Genomic DNA, 22,167 nt, shown 5'->3' with positions numbered 1-22,167 from the left:
GGTGAGCTGCTGCTGAGCGTCTGTTTTCTCCATGCAGGAGGGGATGTTTTCCATTGCTCTGTGACTCACTGCTAACAGGAACTGTGCTCCGTTGTTTCCTTCAAGGTGTTCTGAATGCCAGGATCCCCTCACGAACTGGTACTATGAGAAAGATGGGAAGCTGTATTGCCACAAAGACTACTGGGGGAAGTTTGGGGAATCTTGCCATGGCTGCTCTCTGCTGATGACTGGACCTGTGATGGTAAGGAATCTGACATACCTGCCTCCAACTCCTTGTCCTTGGCTGGGAGTTGTCCTCACTATGCAAACAACCAAATAAACTGATAGCCCTCTTGCTACTCAGCTTTTGTATCAGAGATCTACAATGAGGCTTATCAACATTCATTTTTAACAAGAGTGACTTAAAGGAGAGAGTTGTGAGGACCTGAAGCATATGAACAAAGAGGAAAAAGGCGCTGAAATGCCCAGGAATGAGAAATAGAAGGATAAGTAATGGGACGCTGCTTTCTGTAGCACAGAGCACTGGTGTCCATGGGGTAGTTTTCCACTGCAGTGCAAAGTCAGACCTCTCAGCTCAGGATAAGCAGCGGTTCTGGCTTTGGGGAAGATTACCACCTGGACTATAGTGTGAGTTGGTTTCAGGCCAATGCTGTCTTGAAGTGGTGTTAGTCCTGCTTGGTTTAAAACACTGAACTATGCCTGCACAATATGGAGTTCCACTGCTTACCACAGCCTTGCGAATATGTAACCTCTAAAGCTGTCAAGAATGAAATATACCCATTATTTTTCTAAAGCCTCAATAAAAACGTTACTCAAAAGTAGTGCTGAAACAATTTCTCATTGCCTGTTCAAGTCTTTGCAAGATATGGTCAATAAGGGAAGTTCTCATAAGGAAAACAGAATCTCAGTGAAGAAAATATCCTTCAAAAGGATTTTGTAGTCTCAGTTTACTGTTTTTTTATTTTTATTTTTTTTTCCCTCCCTGTCAGCTGTCTGGTAAAGTATCTTAATTTGTGCATTGCCTGTCTGCCAAAAAAAAAAAGCCCTTTCAGCTTTATTAATTCAGGCGTAACATTAGTTATCGTGCCAAGAGCAAGTGAACAGGAAGGTTTAATATCTTGTTTACTAGTCCGCAGCGGACTATCAACTATTTTTGATAGCAGAGCAGCTGCCAAATGTAACAGAGGTTCCTGGACACGGGCTTTGCTTTGCATGTTGACATGTTTGTTTAAGTGAAGTTTTGCAAACAAAGTGCCAGGGATGGGGTTCCGGAAAGGCAGAATGGGCTAATGTAAGTCTCCAGAAAAAAGCTGCTCCTTGGCTCTGAGGTCTGAATGACCAAATTAATGGGAGGAAAGCAGTAGCTGCAAACGCTGATGGATTTTGTTCTTACCAAGCACTTCCCTTTTCTGTCTGTAGGTGGCTGGAGAATACAAGTATCACCCTGAGTGCTTTGCTTGTATGAGCTGCAAAGTGATCATTGAAGATGGGGACACTTACGCACTGGTGCAGCATTCCACTCTCTACTGGTGAGACAGAGCTGCATGCTTTGCCACTGGGAAACTGCGTTGTTCCCTGCTCTATGTGTAAGCCACATTTAGCTGACTCCATGTGGTTCAGCTTAATGCTATGCTAAGGAATACCAGGAAGCTGCCTTTAATAGGAGGGAGAGGAGGGAGAAAGGAGTGGAACAAGCATCAACACTGTAGTTTAGGGCCACTGAAATAACTTAGAAGTATGAGCTTGGCAGTGAGGGATAGGATGCTACCACAATGACTCTCTTCACTTCTTCTAGTGGAAAATGCCATAACCAGATTGTGCTGACACCGATGATAGAAAAACATTCCACTGAGTCTCTGCGTGAGCAGCTGCCTTATACACTGACACTCATCTCCATGCCAGCAGCTACTGATGGCAAGAGGGGCTTCTCTGTGTCTGTTGAGGGCGGCTGCTCCAGCTATGCCACTGGCGTCCAAGTGAAGGAGTGAGTATGACAAGGCTGTGTGCAAAGTTCATGTCTGTGCAGAGGGAGCTGGTAGAACTTCTGCAGTACTGCTGTCCTGCCAGCTGCTTTAATTGCTGTGGAGGTCTGTCTTGGTAGAATATGAACAATTAAGAATTGTAACGGAGTAGCAATTTTTGCCACTGAACAAATGATAAGCTCTCCCCAAACCAGCTCAAACCTAAGCATTTACTCTAATGGAAATTAGCATTGTTTTACTTCAAGATACTAATAGAAAGGGAAGCATTAGAGGTCAAATAGTTTTGATAATTCTGACTGAACTGACTTTTTCCTCACCACTGTAATACCTGTGTTTAGAGTTAACAGGATGCACATCAGCCCAGATGTCCGAAATGCCATCCACCCTGCAGATCGTATCCTGGAAATTAATGGAGCTCCCATTCGTACGTTACAGGTGGAGGAGGTGGGTAGAGTTCTGTTCTGAAGCCTCCTTCTCATCTCTCTTCCTAAACCTGTTCTGTCTCTTGGCACTGTTCTCCCACCCTACATACCATGTATGTGTACACCCATTGTACTCATGTTAGCAGTACAAACAGACGCAGAGACAAACTTTGATGCTTACTCCAGCTGAAGAGGGAATTAGAAGGAAATGCAGATAGGATGCAGTTCTGAATCTGTGGCATTCAGTCACAGATGAAGATGATAAGGAAAGCATAAAGCTGTGGCATCTTAGAGGATGGAGAGGCTGTGAAGACTCTTTATGTATTACTAGTGAAGTCTGCTGTTCTAATCGCCTTAGAGGCATCTGGTAATAGACAAAGGTTCAGCTGATCCTAGATATGAGATTACCATTGACAAATAATTATATATGTGGTGTCTGCATTTACAAGAAAATGCTTTTTACAGCTATGAGGTGATGCTGCAATAGTGTAGTGAGACCACCATTACTTTCACTACACAAAGATTTTACTGTTGGTATTGGATAGAACATCAGGAGCACCACAGCTTTAGCAGTGTTTTTCAGCATTGTTCACGGTGAAATCTTGTGTAGCTTTCAAACACAGAAAAGTTTGGTCTCCTATTTTTGACCAGAACAGAAGAGGCTTTGAATAGCATGAGAAACTTGCGTGTTGTTAGCTTGTCTTGTCTGGTAGACAACTGTGGTGTGTGCAACTAAACCAAAACTGAACTCTGATTTCTGAGGGGCATTCTGCTGTGTCTCCTCCATCTGCTGTCATTCATATTCCTGCTCTTTGGTACCATCCTTCCCTTTGGTTTGCTTGAAGGTGGAGGACTTGATTCGCAAGACAAGCCAGACACTTCAGCTGCTGATAGAGCATGACCCTGTCTCACAGCGCTTAGACAGGCTTCGGTTGGACTCCCGGCTTCCCACCCACATAAAGTCACCCATCTCTCCCCACTCCATCTCTCCCCTGGACATCAAGGAGAATCTGGAAGGAACGCTCCGCCGACGATCCCTCAGGTAAAGCCTTGAAGGCTCTGACCTAGCTTGTCTTTGCCCTGTGCTCCTTGGCTTCGGCTGCTCTGTGCTTAGGCCCTGTGGTTGAAAATGACTGCAGAGACGTGACTAATCCGTGGTATGAGCCTTGGTATGAACCACTGATGAAGCAGTTGAGGCCTTCACATCCTACTGTTGGCATGCACTCTCTTCATTCCTTTTCAGGGCGATAAACTTTACTTAATAAAACTGAGGAGCTCTACTTCTACCATAGAAAAGATACCGAGTTTTACAGTTAGCAAACAGAAAGGTCAGATTTTTATCAGCCTTCAAAGGCTGGGGAAGAATGCGTCCTCAAAGGGAACATGACTGGTATTTGGGAAAAAACCTTTTTTTCCTAGACTGGTGCACTTAGTTGCTTGTTCAGTCATTTGCCAGTATTTTAATCTTCGCTTAAAAGTAATAAAAGCTGCATCTTCACAGCTTCTTCCTCCTCAGGAGCTCCACCTCTAATTGACAGTGCAGGGGATTTGCTGTTAGGCACTCCAGGCTTGGAAGCTGCTCTAGGTCTGTGAAGAGCTTCCACAGTGCTGGGAGAGCATCTAGCTTTTGTGATGTGAACAGCACTAAAGTGCATCTGGAAACTGGTCCCTTAGAAGCTAATGATGATATACATTGAACCAGAAGCTTCCTAGCAGCCTCTCTGACCTCATTTCCTTTACTTTCTAGGCGAAGTAACAGCATTTCTAAGTCTCCTGGCCCCAGTTCTCCAAAGGAACCCCTCCTTCTGAGCCGTGACATCAGTCGCTCTGAATCTCTACGTTCCTCTTCTAGCTGCTCCCAGCAAATCTTCCGGCCGTGTGATCTCATTCATGGAGAAGTACTAGGAAAAGGATTTTTTGGACAAGCAATCAAGGTGAGGGACCTCCCCAAGCATTCATCAGTTACTTCATCTACAGCAGTCTATCTCGTAAACCTCCATACTGTGGCCTTTCTTTGCCCTGCTGATAGTGATTAGTCTTGGAACTCACCTGGGCTGCTCAGTGAGATCCATTTCTCTGTTTCTTTGTCTCTTTCAAATGTCAACCTTGGCTATACTGGCTCATCTCCTGAGTTAGAGTGCCCATGTCACTGCAGGCACCTGGGTGAGGCGGGGAGAATAGGGAAGTGCATTAAGTCCCCAATTCAGTATTGCTCTCCCACTATCAGTGTGGCATACTCAAGGGTTTGCCAGGCTGATTCAGTGAGCTTGTAACTCTGATCAGAGCCTAAATGTGGTGGTAGCCATCAGCTCTTGCATGGCTGTCACAGTTAAAAATCTCCATTGATAGCAGATCTGTTCTCTTGCCTTTAAGCTTTCCGATCTTGACTATAGATGCTTAAGGAGCTGTTATCCTAGCATCTATGACAGCATCAGGGCAGCTTTCTCTGCTTTACTGAAGGTGGTATGAGCTCCTCAGTACTCAGATACTCAGCATGTTATGGGACTTTTCTCCATACACCTCACTCATCACATGTTTCCATGGATGGTGGTGGGCCAGTACTACTATACTATACTGTACTAATGAGCATATTTCTCTTCTCCTCTGCTCATAGACAAATAACAGGTCCAGGTAAGCAGAACCTTTCCTCTGTCGCATGCTTTTGTCATCTGCGTCCCCACAGTCAATGGCACAAAGGCATTTTTTTTCTGCTCAAATTACCTGATAGCCATCCTGTTCTGGTGCATGCTCTGGGAGTTAAAATTGCCCTCTTGGAGTTCCATGATGACACTTGTTTCAGTTCTGCTGGTATGTCAGCTTAAGAATACCACTTAGCCTTGCCTTGTCTTTGTCCCTACACTTCCCTTTATCTTTGGGTATTAGATATCCCTGGCTTTCATGTCCCTGGCTGAAATGCATAGTGTTCCCTGGCTCGCTACTTACATATGGATGCTTGATTTCAGATGGGAGCAGAAGAATATAATTATCTTGCTTCTGTTGTGTTATTCTATTATTCCATGCATTTGTATTCCACCTGTATTAGCCTTGCTATGTCCCATGGTTCAAATGAGAACTAAAGTGCCACAGTGTTTGCAAAAGCTCACAAGCTTGTGAAATATTATAACTGGGCCTCATGTTCTGGGTTGCAGTTCTGGAGGTTTTCTGAAAGGCGTTTTATTTTAAAAGGAATGAAGCAAAAAAGCAACAACTTTCTTGATCTTTGGATTGAATGTTTTTGTTGCCACGAGTACTGTCTGGTCAGAACAGTCACTTTCTGTTCCTAGAGAGAATGTGGTTATTTAGTTACCTAGAGATTTCAAAGAGGTTTAGCTATCCAAGCAAAGCGACTCCAAAGGGAGACTCCAAGAAAACTCACTTATTAGAATTTGGCACATTTCTATTCATTCCTGTACCTATGCAAGCAAGGCAGAGCTGATTAAAAGAAACCTCTAGAACACAGCAGAATGCCATAAGCCAGCTGGATACAGGCAGCTCTTGGAATTGGAAATGCTTTCAGTGCCAAGAGCTGGGAAGTGCACTGCCCAGTGTTTGTGGTGTGTTTTTTCTGGGCACGTGCCATATTGGGATATTTCTTGCAGGTAGTAAAACACTGCTCCTAAGGAGCATGGTAAAACAACCGCTTCCTGCCTTAACTGAACACTCTGTGCAACCTAGCTCTTCTTGCACATGATTAAGTTTGATATGCTCATCAGAAACCAGTAAGCTTCGTGGTCTCCATTAATACCAAAGCATACCAAAGTGGTAGTGTAGCTTTGCATTGTTTGGTTTCATTTCTTATGCAAGTGAACATTAATTTCTTTGCTGATACAGAATGTAGCTGATAGAACCTGTGTGTAAACCAAGAGCATCATGCTGGGCAGGTGCTTTCTGTAAGGGAACTTGAGACGTGCACAAGTACAGAACTGATGCCTTCAGAGGTTTTGACAGCTCAGCCATAAGCTTCGTAAAAAGGAGACTTCAGCTCTGGTTCTTGCTGTTGGTCTCTTTGTATGACCCTCTGTCAGCTTTAGGGAGTTTCTCTTTCACTTACAGAATCTTTGGATTCCAAAAGCAGAAATTTTATGCTGTTTTCTTCAGATCCCTGGGCTCTGAGTTTTTTCTTTAGTGCCTTCTCTGGATAGAGGGGGAGGATGTTGCTTTTCAGAAGAGTTGCAAGAGCACTGGAGCTATTTATTCTCGAACTTGGCCTGTAGTTGTGGTTTCTGTTTCCATCAGGTGACTCACAAAGCAACAGGAAAGGTGATGGTGATGAAAGAGCTGATTCGCTGTGATGAGGAAACACAGAAGACTTTTTTGACAGAGGTAGGAGCAAAATTTCCAGAAGTTTCTGAGCCATGAGTGTGGTGACACTCCTCCATCTTCCCCAGTGAGAGAGTTATCATGCCAGCAGACTGGCAGGAATCAAAGTGCTAAGGAGGGAGATGTTGCACCATAGAGAGCCTGACGCCAGCTGAATGTTTGCTGCAGCAAAGTGTGACTTGCTTACACTGAGCAGTAGCCATGACTTCAGCTCCCAGTTCATTAATTTTTCAGTGATATAAAACAGACTGAGTCTGAGGCAAGCAGCTGTGCAAATACATAAAGGACTTATCCCTTGAGCCTTTTGCACAAATACAAGTGATGCAGGCCAATATCCATAAGATGTTGAAGACTCCTGCTGTATTTAAACTGTTTTCTAGGCGGCTGCCTACCATGTTTTTCAAAGTCATATTTAGCTTAAAGGCAGGCAGCTCCCTAAACAGCTGACACCACTATTCTGATCCTGACATGTAGTACAGAACAGATAACTGCTCTGCAGAACTTCTGTCTCTGAAAAGTTTGCTGAACCCAAGGGTGCTTTCCCTAAAGACTGAGATCAGGTTAATTGCATGACGTGGAAACGAAGAGGCAAAAGGTAATTGAATGCCTTATGATTAGGGGTTGAGGACACTCTCTGGTGCCTGGAGGTAACCTCCAGGATAGGAATGCTGTCCTTTGTTGGACAGGAGCAGTACAAATATACAGAGAGGATTTACCAGGAGTTGCTTCATTCTGTGCTTTGAGATGTGTCTCTGCTTCCCAGGTGAAAGTGATGCGCAGCCTGGATCACCCCAATGTGCTGAAGTTCATTGGTGTACTGTACAAGGACAAGAAGCTCAATCTCCTCACTGAGTACATCGAGGGTGGCACCCTGAAGGACTTCCTCCGCAATGCGGTGAGCACATGCCGAGGGGAAGCCTGGTAGGCCTCTACTTACTATGGAATGAGGTTGACAGCACACTGTGGGTGTGCCAGCCTAATGAGGCTTGTTGGTAGTGTTTTCCTGTGGAAGTGTGTGGAAAAGCTTTTTCTTAGCTGTGGGTAGCCTGGAGCAGGAGATGCCTTTTTGCTGGGGCTGTATCACTGTTTTCTGACTTCTGTAAGAGTCCCTGTAGAGGAGGAATTGTTGTCACCAGCTGGTTGGTAAGATAGTCCCTGACTGGTGAGGACTTGTCTTTCAGGACCCGTTTCCCTGGCAGCAGAAGGTCAGCTTTGCCAAAGGAATTGCCTCTGGAATGGTGAGTCAAACTCTTCCTGCATCACTGGGCGAACCTCCTGGGTCAGGGTTAGCAGCTTCAGTAGGGTGCTGATTGAGGGGTTGTGGATCCTGCCTGGCTACTAGCACATGTCTGAAGTTTGTAAACGTGAAGGGATATATTTGCTTGGAAACCCCTAACAGAGTTTTCTTCTGTTCTAGGCTTACTTGCACTCCATGTGCATCATTCACAGAGACCTGAATTCACATAACTGCCTAATCAAGTTGGTGAGCTACACCTCTGTTCCCCACAGTATGCTGTTCCCCACGTCACCTTCCTTCCCTGATTTTCTCCACGTGATGTTGAGTTCACAGCCCTCACTGATCAGAGTGGGACCAATTTCAGAGAGGGTTTGGTGCCCTAAACAAGGGAATTTTATCTTCACATAAGATTTTCCAGGCTGATCTTGCTTTCACTATTTCTTCATTCTGATCTCTTACCCCCTTTTCTATAGTAGTGTCTCCTATTAACAGTCAACATTACAAGAGTCAGTTCATCTCAACTATTAAATACTGATATACAGCTGCTTCCATTCTTTTAGTCGCTGCTGACAATGAACAGGAATTGCAGCCTGTCTGCTCCTGGAAGGAGCTGAGGGAAGTCAGCAGTTTGTTCTACATCCTCTGTGCAGGATAAGACAGTGGTGGTGGCTGACTTCGGTCTGTCTCGGCTGATTGTGGAGGAAAGAAAAAAGCCCACTCTGGAGAAGCCATCTGCCAAGAAACGAACCCTGCGGAAGAGTGACAGGAAGAAGCGCTACACGGTGGTTGGCAACCCGTACTGGATGGCCCCAGAGATGCTAAATGGTGAGATAGTGATACCAGGCTGTGGGCGAGGAGCCAACCTGTGTCAAGGGTAGGGATGATAGGATTACAGAAAGCTCCCAACCCTAGTAATGATCAAACCTATGAGAGCCTATGTTTTTAGACCTGTTAATACACGAGCATATTTATACACGCAGGTACCCTAGCTGCTCTTCTTTTGCTGTACCTGTCCCAATAAGCCCTCGTGCTAGCAGAGGGAATGTTTCTGGCAGACACCAGGATTCTTCAGGAGAATGGCAGACCTAAACTTGTTATGGTACAAATATCAGGGAAGAGAGAACATACCTGAGATAAGACAGAACCTCAGAACAATTTCTGTTAATGCTTTGTAACTATCCCTTGAGACATGGAGTCATTAAACTCCAGGAGGCTTACGTGTGTGGGTGCGTAGGTCCAGGGAGAAGCCATCTGCAGATAGGTTTGCTGAAGCCTTGGGCTTGGGGTGAGGGTAGGAATTGTCCAACTGCAGGGAAATCTGTTTTTCAGCTTATAGCCCTCAGTTTTGTACAGAATGAACTATCCTTCATTAGGAGAAAAACTGTCCCTACAGGAATTGAGGTAAGGGTGAAATATTATGGATGCAATTTCTTCCTAACGAGCAGGTCTGTCTGACCAAGCTGAGCACTTGGGGTGGCTATGTTATCAGTATTGCCCAACCTGGTTCACCCGAGAAAAGAGGACTTGGCTTTTCTCCCCCATATTCAACAGTTCTTCATGTTGCTTTCTTGTGTACTCTTCTGTTTTCCTTCTCCAAAGGCCTGCAGGCTGCTGCTTGGAGGCTGTGTCAGACCTGGCATTTGTTAGGAGAATAGCAAGAATGCAGTCTGACATCACCTCTGCAAAAAAAAGCTGTTTACCGGATATTGGCTTGAGAGGGGTGTGTCTGTAAGCAGAGAATGGCCTGCTGGAGCCAGTCTATGTTCCCAGATTCAGAACACTGCTAGTGTGTAATTTATTACCTCTGCAGTCGCTGCAGCAGGGTCTGGCTGCTGGTGAAGCTGAACGCTGACTTAATGCTGTGTAGAGAGGCACTAGAACACTAGTCAATGGAAATGGGCAGAAGCTTTCCATGGTTAGCTGTAGCATTTCCTTAGATCTCTGGTATGTGAGGTTTCCCTGTGTTGTCCTTTTCTTCCCTGGTATAAGACAGAAGCAGAGTTAAAAGATGTGTGGTGTATACAAAAAGATAGTGGTGTATACAAAGATGCAGCTGATACACATATCTTGGGGCAACTGACCCTGCTCAGATTTAAGCCTTGCTTTGTATCCTGTTTGTAGGGCCCTCAAGGGAATAGGCTTAGTTAAGCTTTGGAGGCCAAGCCTGAGAGAGATGCTGGCAGCTCCTGGAATAGCTGGGTGAGGAGTTATCTGTCACAAAGCTGAATGCCATATATTTCCTGCAGGACAGAGCTATGATGAGACAGTGGACATCTTTTCATTTGGGATAGTTCTTTGTGAGGTAAGTCCAGGACATTACATGGCATCTTCAGTGGACTTTTCCTTCCCTATTACCATCTCCTTCCATGCATTTTATCGAGCCCCATGGTTGAGTGTATAGCCTTTTTTGATAGCACAGTGAGTTAAGCTGGGAGTGCAGGCTTACTCCGCATCCATCCTCTTGTCAGGTGCTGATCAAGCTCTGGTATCCATTTTCTTAGAAGAGATGTTCCCTACAACTGTGATTTTTATTTTTACTTTTATTGCCTCAATAAAAGAATGCTCAGCTGTATATTCTCAGTAAATTCAGGGCTTCCAGTGTAGAAGGCACTTGATTTCAAAGGAGAAATTGAAACCTCTTTGCAGCTCTGTTAATGAAGCATATGCCTTAATATCTGCTGGCTTAGCATATCTGAGCCATTGCAGAATCTTATGCCATAATGGGCTTTCCTGCCTACAGAGCAGAGAACGCCACTTAAGCTGCAAGGTATTTAAGTTTTATAAGTATGTAAGACAGTGGAAATACAGATGAAAGCTGAGGTGTTAAGTATACAGGTAATGCAACAGTTACAAGAACACTAGAAGAGACCCAGCACAATTTCATCTTCAGTGTTTGGGGACAAAGAGAACAAAGAAGATATCTGTGCATAAATCTTTGTGGCTTCATCTGGAGTTCTGTTTATACTGAGCCCTCCTCTTGTAGAATGTTGTGGTTGTGAGTGATAGATTTAGGAACGTGAAAAATCTGTATGTAGGATTAAAATGGTTGTTTCATCTAGGAAGAAAATTGGGGTGGTAGGATATGAACATTTCACTTGTTACCAAAAAAAAAAAGGCTATGCATTCAAAAAGCAGATAAGGAAGTAACACTGCCAAAATACATGATGGGCGTTTCGCTGTCTCGCTACAGGATGTGGTTGTAGTGCTGAGTTCATTGGCATGGAAGAGCCTGAGTGTTATAAATAACACCCTTTCTGCGACACCTGATGAGGCTTTAAACCTAATATTCTCCCCATGTGAGAATTTGTATTGACATTGACCTTTTTTTTTTGTGCCCAGATCTCACCCTACAGCTCTCTGCTGTGGGTAGGTTCCCTCTTAGTACACTTGAGGTCCTCTATAGGCACTGGAGGTGGAGCGCATCTCATTGACACACTGGGGTTCGTGGTGAGCACAAAACGTTGAGTGCTGGGGCAGACTTATCTCTGCTCCACTCATGTCTCTCCTGTAACTTTCTGGCCATTGGTTATAGTTGTTCTTTCCACTCCCTTCCCTTGGTTGCGGGGGTGCTGAATTTGCTTCTAACGGAGCAGCTTGCAGTTTGCAGTGCTGTTCCCTTCACAGCACCATTTTAAGTCAAGCTCCATGAATAAGCAGCTTTGGTGGTATTGTATGATTGCGTGGGAGAGGAGAGATGGGATGGTGATGCAGGTTGTCTTCATTACCTGCACTCAGGAGGGACTGCATCATCCTGACCAGCACACAGCAGCGGGACACTGTTGAGTCCTCTGGGAGATGTACATTGTCCTGCATCTTCCAGCAGAAGAACCCTGTAGATAAAGTGGTGTCTGGGCATTCCTCTGCAACAGTGGCCATATTACCGAGTCTTGCAGAAGTTTCACCTGAAGTTTACCTGTATGTGCAGTGCATTGCTTATTCCTCCAGCTAGTGCCATAGGACAGGAGGAACGGTATTTCTGTTCCTTCCTTTTCACCCTAAAGCTCTGAATGAGGGGACCCCTCCCTAATGCTGGAATTCTCTGCTTGGTAATATTTGGGGACTGTTACTGTACTTCAACACTCCTTTCATTTCTTCCTAGATCATAGGCCAGGTTTATGCTGACCCAGACTGTCTCCCACGCACACTGGATTTTGGCCTTAATGTTAAGCTGTTCTGGGAAAAGTTTGTTCCTGCTGACTGTCCTCCAGCCTTTTTCCCTCTGGCTGCCATTTGCTGTAGACTGGAACCAGAGAGCAGGTAGGTTTGGGGCTGGGAGAACTCTTGAGGTAAGCTTGGAGGATGTGTGCATCTACCCTTGGTGGAAGGATTGTTTTGCACGTAGAGCACAAGAGGACTGCATTTGAGCGTTCTGTGGGAACACTCCAAGGCTTCCATGAGAGGAAAGCCTGATAACTCAACAGCTTGGAAGAAAGGCTGCTGAGTATGGTAAAGGTCTCTTAAGCAACGTGTAGGACAGGGTAGAGGAGGACTGATTGCTCAGGATTTCTCTTGTGCAAAAAGTAGGGCAGACCTAGGCAGCAGGTATGAAATACAAATACCTAATGCTATTTCAGTTGTGAAGTTAGCAGCTTCAGATCAGGGTTCAAAAAGAGCTGGACCTTCCTGGTCATCAGTTGTTAAAACTAATAGCCCAAACAGATGTGATCTTGTCTGTCTCTGAAACTGAATGGGAGGGGGGGAATCATGTTCCTGCTCACACCTCTGTGCAGGGATGGTAGCCTGGATGGACAGCTGGCCCAGCCATTCCACACGCTGTTTGGCTTCATGTTCCCCACTCACACTTCCTCATTGTTGCCCCTAGGCCACCTTTTTCCAAGCTTGAAGATTCCTTTGAAGCTCTCTCTCTCTACCTGGGAGAACTTGCCATTCCCCTCCCATCTGAGCTGGAGGAGCTGGATCACAACGTGAGTGTGCAGTACGGACTGAACCGTGACAAGTTACCTGAGAACACAACCTAGTCAGCTTGTCCTGCTGCCTGCATCACTTCTGCTGGAGTTCAGCAACAGAGAGGGAGATGCACTTCAGCCACTTCCAGGGCATTAACAGGGCACCATGCTGTGCGTTCGCTGTATTGCCTCTCTCTCCTCACCCAATGCCCTCCTCACAGACATCCTGATTCACTGTGGATTTCTGGCATGTTTCGGAAGCAAAAAGGACTATTTCCTGCCAACTGCACCTATGAAAGCTGCTCAACACTATTTTTCTGGCTTGAGAAATGCTTCTCTGGCCTTTTCAGGCTTCTTTACTGTGGTGCCTTAGAACTTGGCTGCAAGCTGTGAAGCCGCTCTGGTCCGTCAGCCAGGGAGGTAATTGCTATAGGAAACTATCCTGGGCAAGGACCAGCATTTCTGGAACTGCTTCTCCCACTGACTGCCCTGCTCAGAAAGTTGGGAAAATTGGACATCTGGCAAAAGACCCAACCAGGACAGTGTGTGTGTGTGCGTGTATATGTTTGTACCTGTATTTTCCAGAACAGCCCGCTGACATTTGACATCGAGGATGGGAGTGAAAAAGCCTAGGAACTGGGCAGCTCTCATGGGGAAGAGTGTATGCGTTTTTGTTTTGAGATTTTTTTTGTGGGTTTTTTCTTCCTCTGTCTCTGAATACCTCTGAAAGCCCACGTAGAAACACTAAGACTGAGCTCTACCTGCCCCACTGGATGGACAGCCAGAAAATGAGCCTCTTAAGCATCTTCAGACTCTGACCCTGTAAAGTCTGCCTGCCCAACGGCCTTACCCTCGGTGAGAGCATCTGAACCTGAATGTGTAGAACTGCACTAGACACTGGCTGTGGGCATCCCTGGAAAGGCAAAGCTGCTGGAACTCTCAGCCTGTGGAAACGAGGTGACAGGGTGGCAGAAGGTGCTGTTCAGAAAGGTAAAGGTCTGAATTGGGTCACGCTTTGTGCATGGATGATGGGTAAAGTGAGACGTGGCCAAGGCTACTTAAAGGATGAACTTGCTGGTAAACAGAAGAGTGCTGGAGACTGTCCCATCTCACTAGGAGTGGCAGCTGGAAAACTAATCATTCAGTTGCCATTACCTTATCCTTCCCTGCAAGTTGCTCCCTTTGAAGGTCCTTGCAGCTGCTGCTGCAGCAGCACCTAGGCTGATTGTCCAAGCAGAAACTTTCCTCGGGATCATTCCCTGCTTTGGGGGAAAAAAAAAAAAAGGGCTTGGAATCACTGAGACGTGGAGTATTTCTTCCTTCAGATGAAGAAAGAAGAAAGCTACTGCTTCAGTAGTAGCTTAATGCGGTTGTCAAAACCAAACAAAAGTTTTGCTCAGAAGTTCTACAAACCTCTTGGTGTAACTTCATTTTTTAGCGTGTTCCTTTCTCCCTGCACCTCCCCTCCCCTTTAGTACTGAACTGTGGGATATGGGTGTGAAGTCTTTGCTGTTAGCTTCATTTCACCCCACCCCCCTTATGCATACCCATGAGTTCAAAATATTGTGTACAATTACATGGGACCAGTCAGCACCTGACAAAAGGTGTGTGTGTCAGGCGTTGTTTTTTAGTCCCTGTAGTGGTGTTTTAGAAACACGGGGCTCCTCGCACTTTGAGTCAGTGGAAGAGCTTCTCTAAACTGGGTCCAGTGGATTCAGGATTGTTAATAGGATTTGTCCTTTCCTCACCCTCCCCCAAGGCTGGATTTGAGGGGACCTCTGAAGGGAAGAGTCCTAGGTAATGTGTGGGTGAGATTTAAGAACTGTGATTTGCACAGCTCCACATTCTAACTAAATTAAAAAAACAAAAAAAACAGTAAATGTATGCTGTGGAAACAAGATTGTGTTGTCTGTGTAAAAATGTAATAAAGCAGGAAACTGCATCTTGGGTTTCTCTTGTCACAGAAAGGCAACAACAAAACTACACCAACCAGATAGCAGAAGAACTCCTTGAGCCAAGGGTTCTGCCACACGCAGGACTACTGAGATGCTGTGCAAGTGCTCAATGGTAATATTCACCTGGAGTGATGCAAAGGGAAGATGCTGTCTAGCTGTTCTGTTTAAGACTTGACAAGTCAGAAGAACATGGAGCCTCTCCACTTTCCTGAATCAGGGATAAAAATACAGTCCATTCTTAGAAAGATCATATTCTGAAATATGTAGTTCAAGAGGAATTTGTTAATGCCAGGACTGAAGAAAAAAATGCTAGCTATGTCAGTGCCTCCTGTAACCTGCTATGCTGTCTCCTTGCTTTCCAATGCAAGGCCCCGAGGGACAGAGCTGCTGCTGAGCAGCCCCAAAACAGAACTGACCTGCGTCACTGCAGGAAGGGACTGTAACAGAGAGCAGTCTTCCCACGGGCCAGCCTACTTTGTCAGCCCAGTTCATGCACCCACAGCTACTTTTCAGGAACACTGCCCCAGTCGTGAGCTGGCTGCTGGCAGAAAGGACACATGTTCTGTGTCCCTTGTCTGTGCTGGGGAGTAGAGGCACTGCTTGGAGGGATTTACCTTTGGGTCTGGGAAACTGTAGTAGCATCATCCCCTCTCCTCAGTTTGAAGTCTGCAACAAACAAAAGGATGCTGCTCTGGCAGGCAGGAACATAGAGATAAGCCACAGTCCACACAGGTCTACAGAGCATTTTTCATTTAAGCTTTAATACAAGGTAGCACAATCTGCACCTTCTCATAATGAGGTATTTAAAACAGTTTACAAAGAAATGGTATTCAAAGGCATTTAAAAATAAAACATTTCCCTTTTTTGAATCAAACATTAACACTAAAACCCCTGCTGCCAAGTGCTATTCCCTGTTAGGCCCTCAGCTATAAAGCAGATGGCTAGAAAACTTACTTGAATGGCTTGATTCCCCTGAGGTGGGGATAGATGTTTCCCTGAACTGACCTTGCCTCGGTGCCATCTGGGAGACACTGCAGCAGCTATCCTTTCCAAAGTCCCTGGAATGCTGATAAAAGTTGTTATAAAAATCTCTCTAATAGGGCCAGGTTCAGTAAGCAAGCAGTCCTGCAGCACAAGCTGAGCGTGTGTAAAGAAGGCTGGGCCAGAAGCCATGCTGTGACTTTGGGATCTTAAAAGAGCAGCATCTCTGTCCTGCCTTCAGAGCAAGGGCAGCTGCATTGGGATCCACAGCTGGCTTGACCATTCCCTCCAGAGCTGGCTCTGTAGAAAGTTGAGGGAATTTAGAAGAGGATGTTATCTGTCCTTAGTGCTCAACCTGCTGTAGGTGACTGAAGGGCACGTTTTTTTTCTACATTCCAGAACAATCTGCTGCTGGCCTTCTGGTCTCCTGATCTGCGTAAGTGAGCAGGAGGCAGACTACCTGGACACCTACAACTGTAGCTGTGCATGTAGCACCACAGGGGAATGGAGATGTACCCTCAGCCCTGGAAGACCTGGATTCGTCAAGACCTTGAGAAGAGCTTTTCCAAATTTACACTGGGGCTAAATATACTGTTACTGGCCAGAGCCATCCCTCAAATACACTCTTTCTTGGGGAAAAAAAAAACAAACACAAAACCTCTTTGAGTAGCAGGATTCTGGATAGGATTCTCCGGCTCTCAGCCATTAAAGCAAAAAAGACAGGAACTATAATCAGTGTAATTATCTAGGTCTGACATGAAGCCCCCCCCAGTCCCTGCAGTACTGCTCCCTCCTGGGCTTCCAGGCTGAAACATAAGTAACAGTGCACACCGTTAGATAGGAAAGGAACAGAAAAACAGGAAGCCAAGACCACGCTCAGGGCTATTGATTCTGTGGCCAGGTGTGAACCTGGCCCGTCATCCCCTCCAGCTCCTTGGCACTCCATGGAGATAGGTGGGAGGAAGCAGCAGGATCCACCACACCAGTCCCCAGCTGGTCATGCACTGAATGGTGCCCCTCAAACAGACTGATGAATAGCCCATTGCTCTGTCCCTCTGCATCACCTTCATCTGGCTTTCATCAAAAAGAAAACAAAATAGAAATGAACACACGCAACCCCCACACTCACAGTGGGAAGCTTCACTCAGCCTGGACGTCTCCTGCCCCAGCTGCTCAGGCACCGGGGGTACCTGCCTGCCCCATGAGCGGGCCACTGCCATCATGTGTGTCCTCCACAGGTGTCTGGTTAGTGTGAACCACAATTGTGTTCTCATCTACGAGCTCACAGGCAGGATTGGTGAACGCTGAGAGTGGCAGTGTGATGCGCTGCATTTCACGCTCATAAACTTTCTGCTCGTGCTTCTCCTTCAGGTCTTTTCCCCTAGATAAGAAAAAATAAATACACATACACATGGTTTGAGTGCCACTGCTTGAAGGCAGAGTCAGTAAAAGTGATGTGGCAGAAAAGAAGACTCAAGACTCAGTACTTTGTTTCACAAGAGGATGTTCCAGCTACATACAAAGTGCCCAGGAACAAAACCTATCACTGGCAGAGGTCCATGAGAACCTTTACAAATATGCAACTGAGTTAAATCTGTCCCTCCCCATAACGTCTTATTCACTGACAGTACTTCATCTGAATGATGACTGGAAAGCCAAACTTCTACAAACCACAGAGCTGACAAACATTTCTTAATACCTTACAGTCCCACAGCATGGTGTGGTGCAGGGCCAAGGGAGCAGTGAGACAGCAGAGCCCACTGCTGCACAAAATAACTTCTTTAACTTGCTTCATCTGACAGAAACAACTACTGAAGCTGGTGATAGATTCTGCCTTTGTTGCAGCAAACAAACTCATGTAGCAAGTGATGCCATTACTGAATTTATTCAAGCCTGTTTCAGAGCTGGCTGTGCCTGCTGTGGCTGCAGCTAACAGCTTAATACCACAAGTGGCTTCTCAAGCCTACTCAACTTTTCAGCCTGTTGCTAAGTGAGGCGACACCTCTGTAATTTGTACTGAGGAAGATCTGTGTGGCTTTAAAAATGGACGGCATTAATAGCATGTTGTCTCCAGAAAAGCTATGTATACCAAAAGCTATAAAACACATCACAGGTTTCTCACCACACCCACCCAAACCTGCCAGCTTACACATGCAATTTTGAGAGCAAGGCACCCGGGAAGAGAGGAAAAGTAATCCTGTGCCTGCAGTCCTGCAGTGCATATTCTGGATCTGGAGAAGCAAAGCTGCATTAGGACAAAGCTCAGTATTGCTCCTTCCTGCCAAAGAAAGGAGTGAAGTGGGGCAGGCACCACTCAACACCTCCTGAGGCTTGTGATCCCCAACAGGCAGAGCTGCTGGGGTTTCCAGTCGGCACATAAGTGTTTTGGCAGCTTTTCAAAGCTGCCTACAAGTGTGCAGCAGCGGCTGCCAATCCTGCCAGCACACGAGACAGCGTTCTCTGAAGTGACAACTCAAATCAGATTCTTCAACAAGCAGCGCTCTGTGTTTTGCCCCTTATGTAACACTCCTCCCTCTGTTTTTTTTCTTCTGTCGCCGTTTATTATAAACACTTACATAAGGACGTGTCCTAGCTTGGGAAAGGGCTCCTTCTGCTTGGCTGTGTCAGGCTGCTGTCAAACAGCCAAAACACAGAACAAACCCTCCCAGAGGAGACAGCCTGGGCCTTCACTTGCTGCAGCTATACTGGTACTTGCTAATCCTGCCCTGTCTCTTACAACTAACCTGCTTCCTATTACCACAAACCCTCCTGATGCTCAGATGCTGCTGAGCTACAGAAAGGTTTCTATGCAGCGCAGTGAAGTGGCCAAACAAGTCACAACTTGCACATGAATCAAAACTGACCATAAAGCAGACAGGAACTTTGGTAAATTGAACTTTTTCAAAGAGTGCTACCTGATACGCAGCTTCACAGAATACAACATGTGTGGCAAAGATTCACCAATTATTTTTCTCCTAAAGTTACCTAAACTAGAGAAAGCAGGCAAAGAGGTGCCTGCTGAAAGGATTCCTCTTCTGACTGCAAAGTAAACTTCCTGGGAGGGCACCTGGGCTCTGCTCTCTACAGCTCCTACCTAGAAGTCAGCTCCCGTAGAAGCACCTGAGAAAGCCACATCAAATCTGGCACATACACATCCCAAAACAAACAAAAAAAGGGCTGTGTGAAACTTTAAATGTGACAGAATACCATATGGATGGCTGAAATAGAGAAGAGTGGGATTCATTCTTAAATTACTCTTTTTGTGACAAGATAAACTCTTGTACAATTTGTGATATTTGAAGACTTATGCATCTATTTGTCTTTTCATTAGCATCTGGTTGGGTTTGCAGATATTCAGACATTCCTGATCTGTGTAAGTGATTTTATGCCTAAAACAGCTTTAGGACAAAGGAGAGTAGCCACTGACCTCTTATAGATGTATCCCACGACAATGCCAGCTCCGATGGCAATGATTATCACCATCATGATCAGCCCAAGCACATACCCTGTGAAGAGGGAAAGGAAAGAGGCAGCATTGGAGGCATTAGATCCAGTTACAGCAGCACTTTCTGAGCCTCAAAACAAGTCCATCCTGCCAGAACTACAGGAATGGATCCAGCACATGATCCTGTGTTTTTACCTAGCGTCCCTAAGTCCTTCTTTTCTCTGGAGTTCATCTGCACTCTCTGACTTATCCCAATGACGGGCTGCACAGCAGCTGCCTCACTCCGGGAGGGCAAGGTATCAGCTGGTTCAAACACCTGGTTGACCTCCTGAGAAACATTAACTTCTGCTGTAGGGACTGGGGCTGTGGTAGCAGTAGCATCTGTTGGGAGGAAAAAAGAGACATACAAAATACTGAGCATTGATGAGTACTTCAAAATAACACATGCCATATGAGTGGGACAGATCTAGACTGGTATCACCAAACCGTCTTCAAAGCACACTGAGAAACACTTATTACCATGAGTAATAAGTTACTATTCACAGTAACTTAAGCAGTTACTGCCAGAAATCCTACCAAGAGAAATGTACTCTCCCTTCTTTCCTCTGACATGAATCCGTGTAACTAGGAGTGTAACCTCAGACGGGGTAGAAGACAGAGCAGAATGAAACCCAGGTACAGAGCATGAGTCCAGGGGATGCACAATGACTTCATTTAGTCTACAGATCGATATACAGGCTGCAGCTTCAATCATGCTGAACAGACATGAAAAAAGATGATGAGAATCTCCGTCCGAAGTCTCCCAGGAGTCTATTTATCTCTCTTCTGCCTCAATCTTCCTGACACGGGAAGGTTTGATGGAAGGAGATTCCAGATGGTGTGAAACAACCTGGGACATTCTTACTCAGCCCCTCTTTGCAGCCCCGCAGCAAACTCCTTTAGCATGATGGACAGGCTAAGTCAGAGCAATGCTTCAGGCAGCAGAGGCACTGATTTATCTAAGTACAGCATGGCCTTCCTTAGCCAGAGCTCACGGAAAGGTGTGTGAGGATGGATGCTCACAGCAGACTCTTTCTCAGCACTGCAGATTTTTATCAACCACATTAACGAGATTTTCAAGAAAGCTCTTTTTTCATTTCACAATAAAAGCTATTGTAGTAGAATGTATACATCTATTGCCTGTCTTGAACAACAACAAAAACCCTGCTTATTGGAAATGCCATGCAGAGCGTGCATGCACACCTGAAAACTCCCTCCATTTCTCAGCAGGTTCTGGATCTCACCCCACAGCTGGCATTAACTCCATCTGGATTTGCTATCTGCAGCCATTTTGAGTCCTCAGTGGAATGTGAAATGGAAGTGCAGACGGGGAGCTAGAAACAGGAAATCAGGGTGCCTGCACTGCACAGTTATGTTACTTAAGGTCAGGCCAGAGAAGCTGAACTAAGGGGAACTGCAGGACATAACTACAATAATATGGTGCCTGCTCTGAGACACAAGAATGGCCAAATCCTTTATACATGCAGATGGTGTACTGGATGGAAGGTCAGTTAACTCCCCAGATCCCAAAGCTGCAAGACTGTTCTTGGCAGCAGAACATTTGTTTTGCTTTATCTTTAGGGAAAAGCAGGCAACAGACAAGCAGAGCAAAGGAAAGCAGAGGGAGTACGTGTGGGGGAAAGCTGTTTACATGCAAGGCCAGTGATCCCGAGGGACAGTGCAGTGCGTACATCAAGAGACGCTCAGAGATCTGCAAATAGTCCAAAAAACAAGTGCTTGCTTTGGCCTCAGCCAATACTGACATCTCTCCCAGAAGCCGGCTCTCAGCTACAGCTATCCTCCTGACAGGCTCCTTCACACCCCGACATGTCTGACTGACCCTGCCTGATGTTTTGTTTTTTACTGTCCTCTCTTCACATCTTGTTTTGATCAAGTTCTCCTCCCCTACCTCTACCCAAACTCTCACTGGCACTCCTTTAGCAACACACAGTCCTTCCGATAGCAGTAACACATCCCACAGTAAGGTCCTACCCACTTCCCTACAGTTCCTACATGTCCGGACCTCTACCTTTTATATCACGGCTCAACGGCCCTACACAGACCAGCAAAACGGGTGTAGGGCGAGACCTTTTCTGCTGCCAAGACAAAACCTTCAAGCACAGGCGAGGGCTGGAGGGGAGCCCCGGCTAAGGGGCAGTGGAGATCGCACAGGGACCCCTCCCGTTGACCAGCCCCAGTCTGGGCAGGGAAGGACAAAGCCAGGGAAGGGCGGCAGTGAAGTGCCGGAGGGGATCGCTCCTACCTGGGCAGGGGGGGATCTCGCAGGTTCTGCGTTCGGGGATCCCGGCGGCGCCTCGGACGTAGCACCAGGGCGCGGCGTCGCCATTCGGGTTCCGGCAGCTGTCGTGATCCTCGGCGACTGCGGGAGGGCAGGCGGCGGTCAGCACGGGGCTCCCCGCGTTCCGAGCCCCGCCGCCCCGTCCCCCCGCCGCCCGCACCCACCTGCCGGGAGCGCGGCGCCGGTCTCGCTCCGCACCGCCAGCCAGTTGAGGCACGGGGCGCCGCCGGAGGCCACCCGCCGGTTCCCGCGGTAGGACGCGCCGTCTCCGCGGAGGCACTCTGCAGAAACACGAGGCCGGGCCATGCGGGGAGGTCCCCATTCGCCGGAGGTTCCCCCCCGGGGCCGGCCTTTGTACCCCGCAACAAAGCCGGGCCCCCTCGGGCGGGCCGACACTCACCCTCGGCGCCGCGGGCGGCCGCCAGCAGCAGCGAGCCCAGCAGCACCGCGCCCAGCGCTCGCAGCGGGCCCCCGCGCAGCATCCTCGGCGCGGAGGGCGAGGAGCCGCCGGCCCGGCCCCGCCGCTCGGCTGCGCTGCGCTCAGCGCCGCGCCGAGACCTGCCCCGGCGCTCCCCTCCCC

General features: G+C 46.8%; 2 protein-coding genes and 1 long non-coding RNA gene across 7 annotated transcripts in view; 1 reads left to right on the top strand and 2 right to left on the bottom strand.

The window, feature by feature from the left end:
- Nucleotides 1–14,810, top strand: part of LIMK2 (LIM domain kinase 2) — a 30,733-nt gene extending 15,923 nt beyond the window's left edge. For 2 of the 5 annotated variants that reach the window (XM_046901107.1, NM_001397801.1), the window contains 15 exons: nt 106–241; nt 1,420–1,529; nt 1,796–1,984; nt 2,321–2,426; nt 3,250–3,446; nt 4,152–4,338; nt 6,641–6,727; nt 7,488–7,619; nt 7,906–7,962; nt 8,142–8,207; nt 8,612–8,786; nt 10,208–10,263; nt 11,301–11,408; nt 12,061–12,218; nt 12,784–14,810. In XM_046901107.1, coding sequence (XP_046757063.1) covers nt 106–241; nt 1,420–1,529; nt 1,796–1,984; nt 2,321–2,426; nt 3,250–3,446; nt 4,152–4,338; nt 6,641–6,727; nt 7,488–7,619; nt 7,906–7,962; nt 8,142–8,207; nt 8,612–8,786; nt 10,208–10,263; nt 11,301–11,408; nt 12,061–12,218; nt 12,784–12,940 — 1,921 coding nt within the window. In that variant the 3' untranslated portion in view covers nt 12,941–14,810. Of the gene's footprint in view, nt 1–105; nt 242–1,419; nt 1,530–1,795; nt 1,985–2,320; nt 2,427–3,249; nt 3,447–4,151; nt 4,339–6,640; nt 6,728–7,487; nt 7,620–7,905; nt 7,963–8,141; nt 8,208–8,611; nt 8,787–10,082; nt 10,264–11,300; nt 11,409–12,060; nt 12,219–12,783 lie in introns of those variants that run through there. The other 3 variants (NM_205115.2, NM_001397802.1, XM_015275223.4) reach the window with 2 other exon arrangements.
- On the bottom strand, nt 9,818–12,061 carry LOC121106862. The gene is made up of 2 exons (XR_005840073.2): nt 11,687–12,061; nt 9,818–9,940 (listed from the first exon to the last, which is right to left on the bottom strand). It is a non-coding gene; the product is annotated as an uncharacterized LOC121106862 (long non-coding RNA).
- A 748-nt stretch (nt 14,811–15,558) lies between the features above and the next one.
- On the bottom strand, nt 15,559–22,152 carry PIK3IP1 (phosphoinositide-3-kinase interacting protein 1). The gene is made up of 6 exons (XM_415257.8): nt 21,988–22,152; nt 21,752–21,868; nt 21,552–21,668; nt 19,445–19,630; nt 19,232–19,310; nt 15,559–17,185 (listed from the first exon to the last, which is right to left on the bottom strand). Exons 1-6 carry the CDS (start codon nt 22,067–22,069, stop codon nt 16,978–16,980), a joined length of 789 nt encoding a protein of 262 aa, XP_415257.3. The 5' UTR covers nt 22,070–22,152; the 3' UTR covers nt 15,559–16,977.
- Nucleotides 22,153–22,167: the final 15 nt, after the last annotated feature.

This window comes from Gallus gallus, chromosome 15 (genome assembly GCF_016699485.2).
Source record: "Gallus gallus isolate bGalGal1 chromosome 15, bGalGal1.mat.broiler.GRCg7b, whole genome shotgun sequence".
In the NCBI taxonomy this organism is placed as follows: domain Eukaryota; kingdom Metazoa; phylum Chordata; class Aves; order Galliformes; family Phasianidae; genus Gallus; species Gallus gallus.
This window is presented reverse-complemented; position numbering and strand designations above follow the sequence as displayed.

Excerpts from the sequence above, each read along its gene's own strand:
- PIK3IP1 (XM_415257.8), bottom strand. The coding sequence starts at position 22,069 with ATGCTGCGCGGGGGCCCGCTGCGAGCGCTGGGCGCGGTGCTGCTGGGC. Across the intron at positions 19,311-19,444 it reads GAAGGACTTAGGGACGCTAG|GGTATGTGCTTGGGCTGATC; the intron begins GTAAAAACACAG and ends CCCTCTTCACAG. Across the intron at positions 17,186-19,231 it reads GTGGGATACATCTATAAGAG|GGGAAAAGACCTGAAGGAGA; the intron begins GTCAGTGGCTAC and ends TTTCTTATCTAG.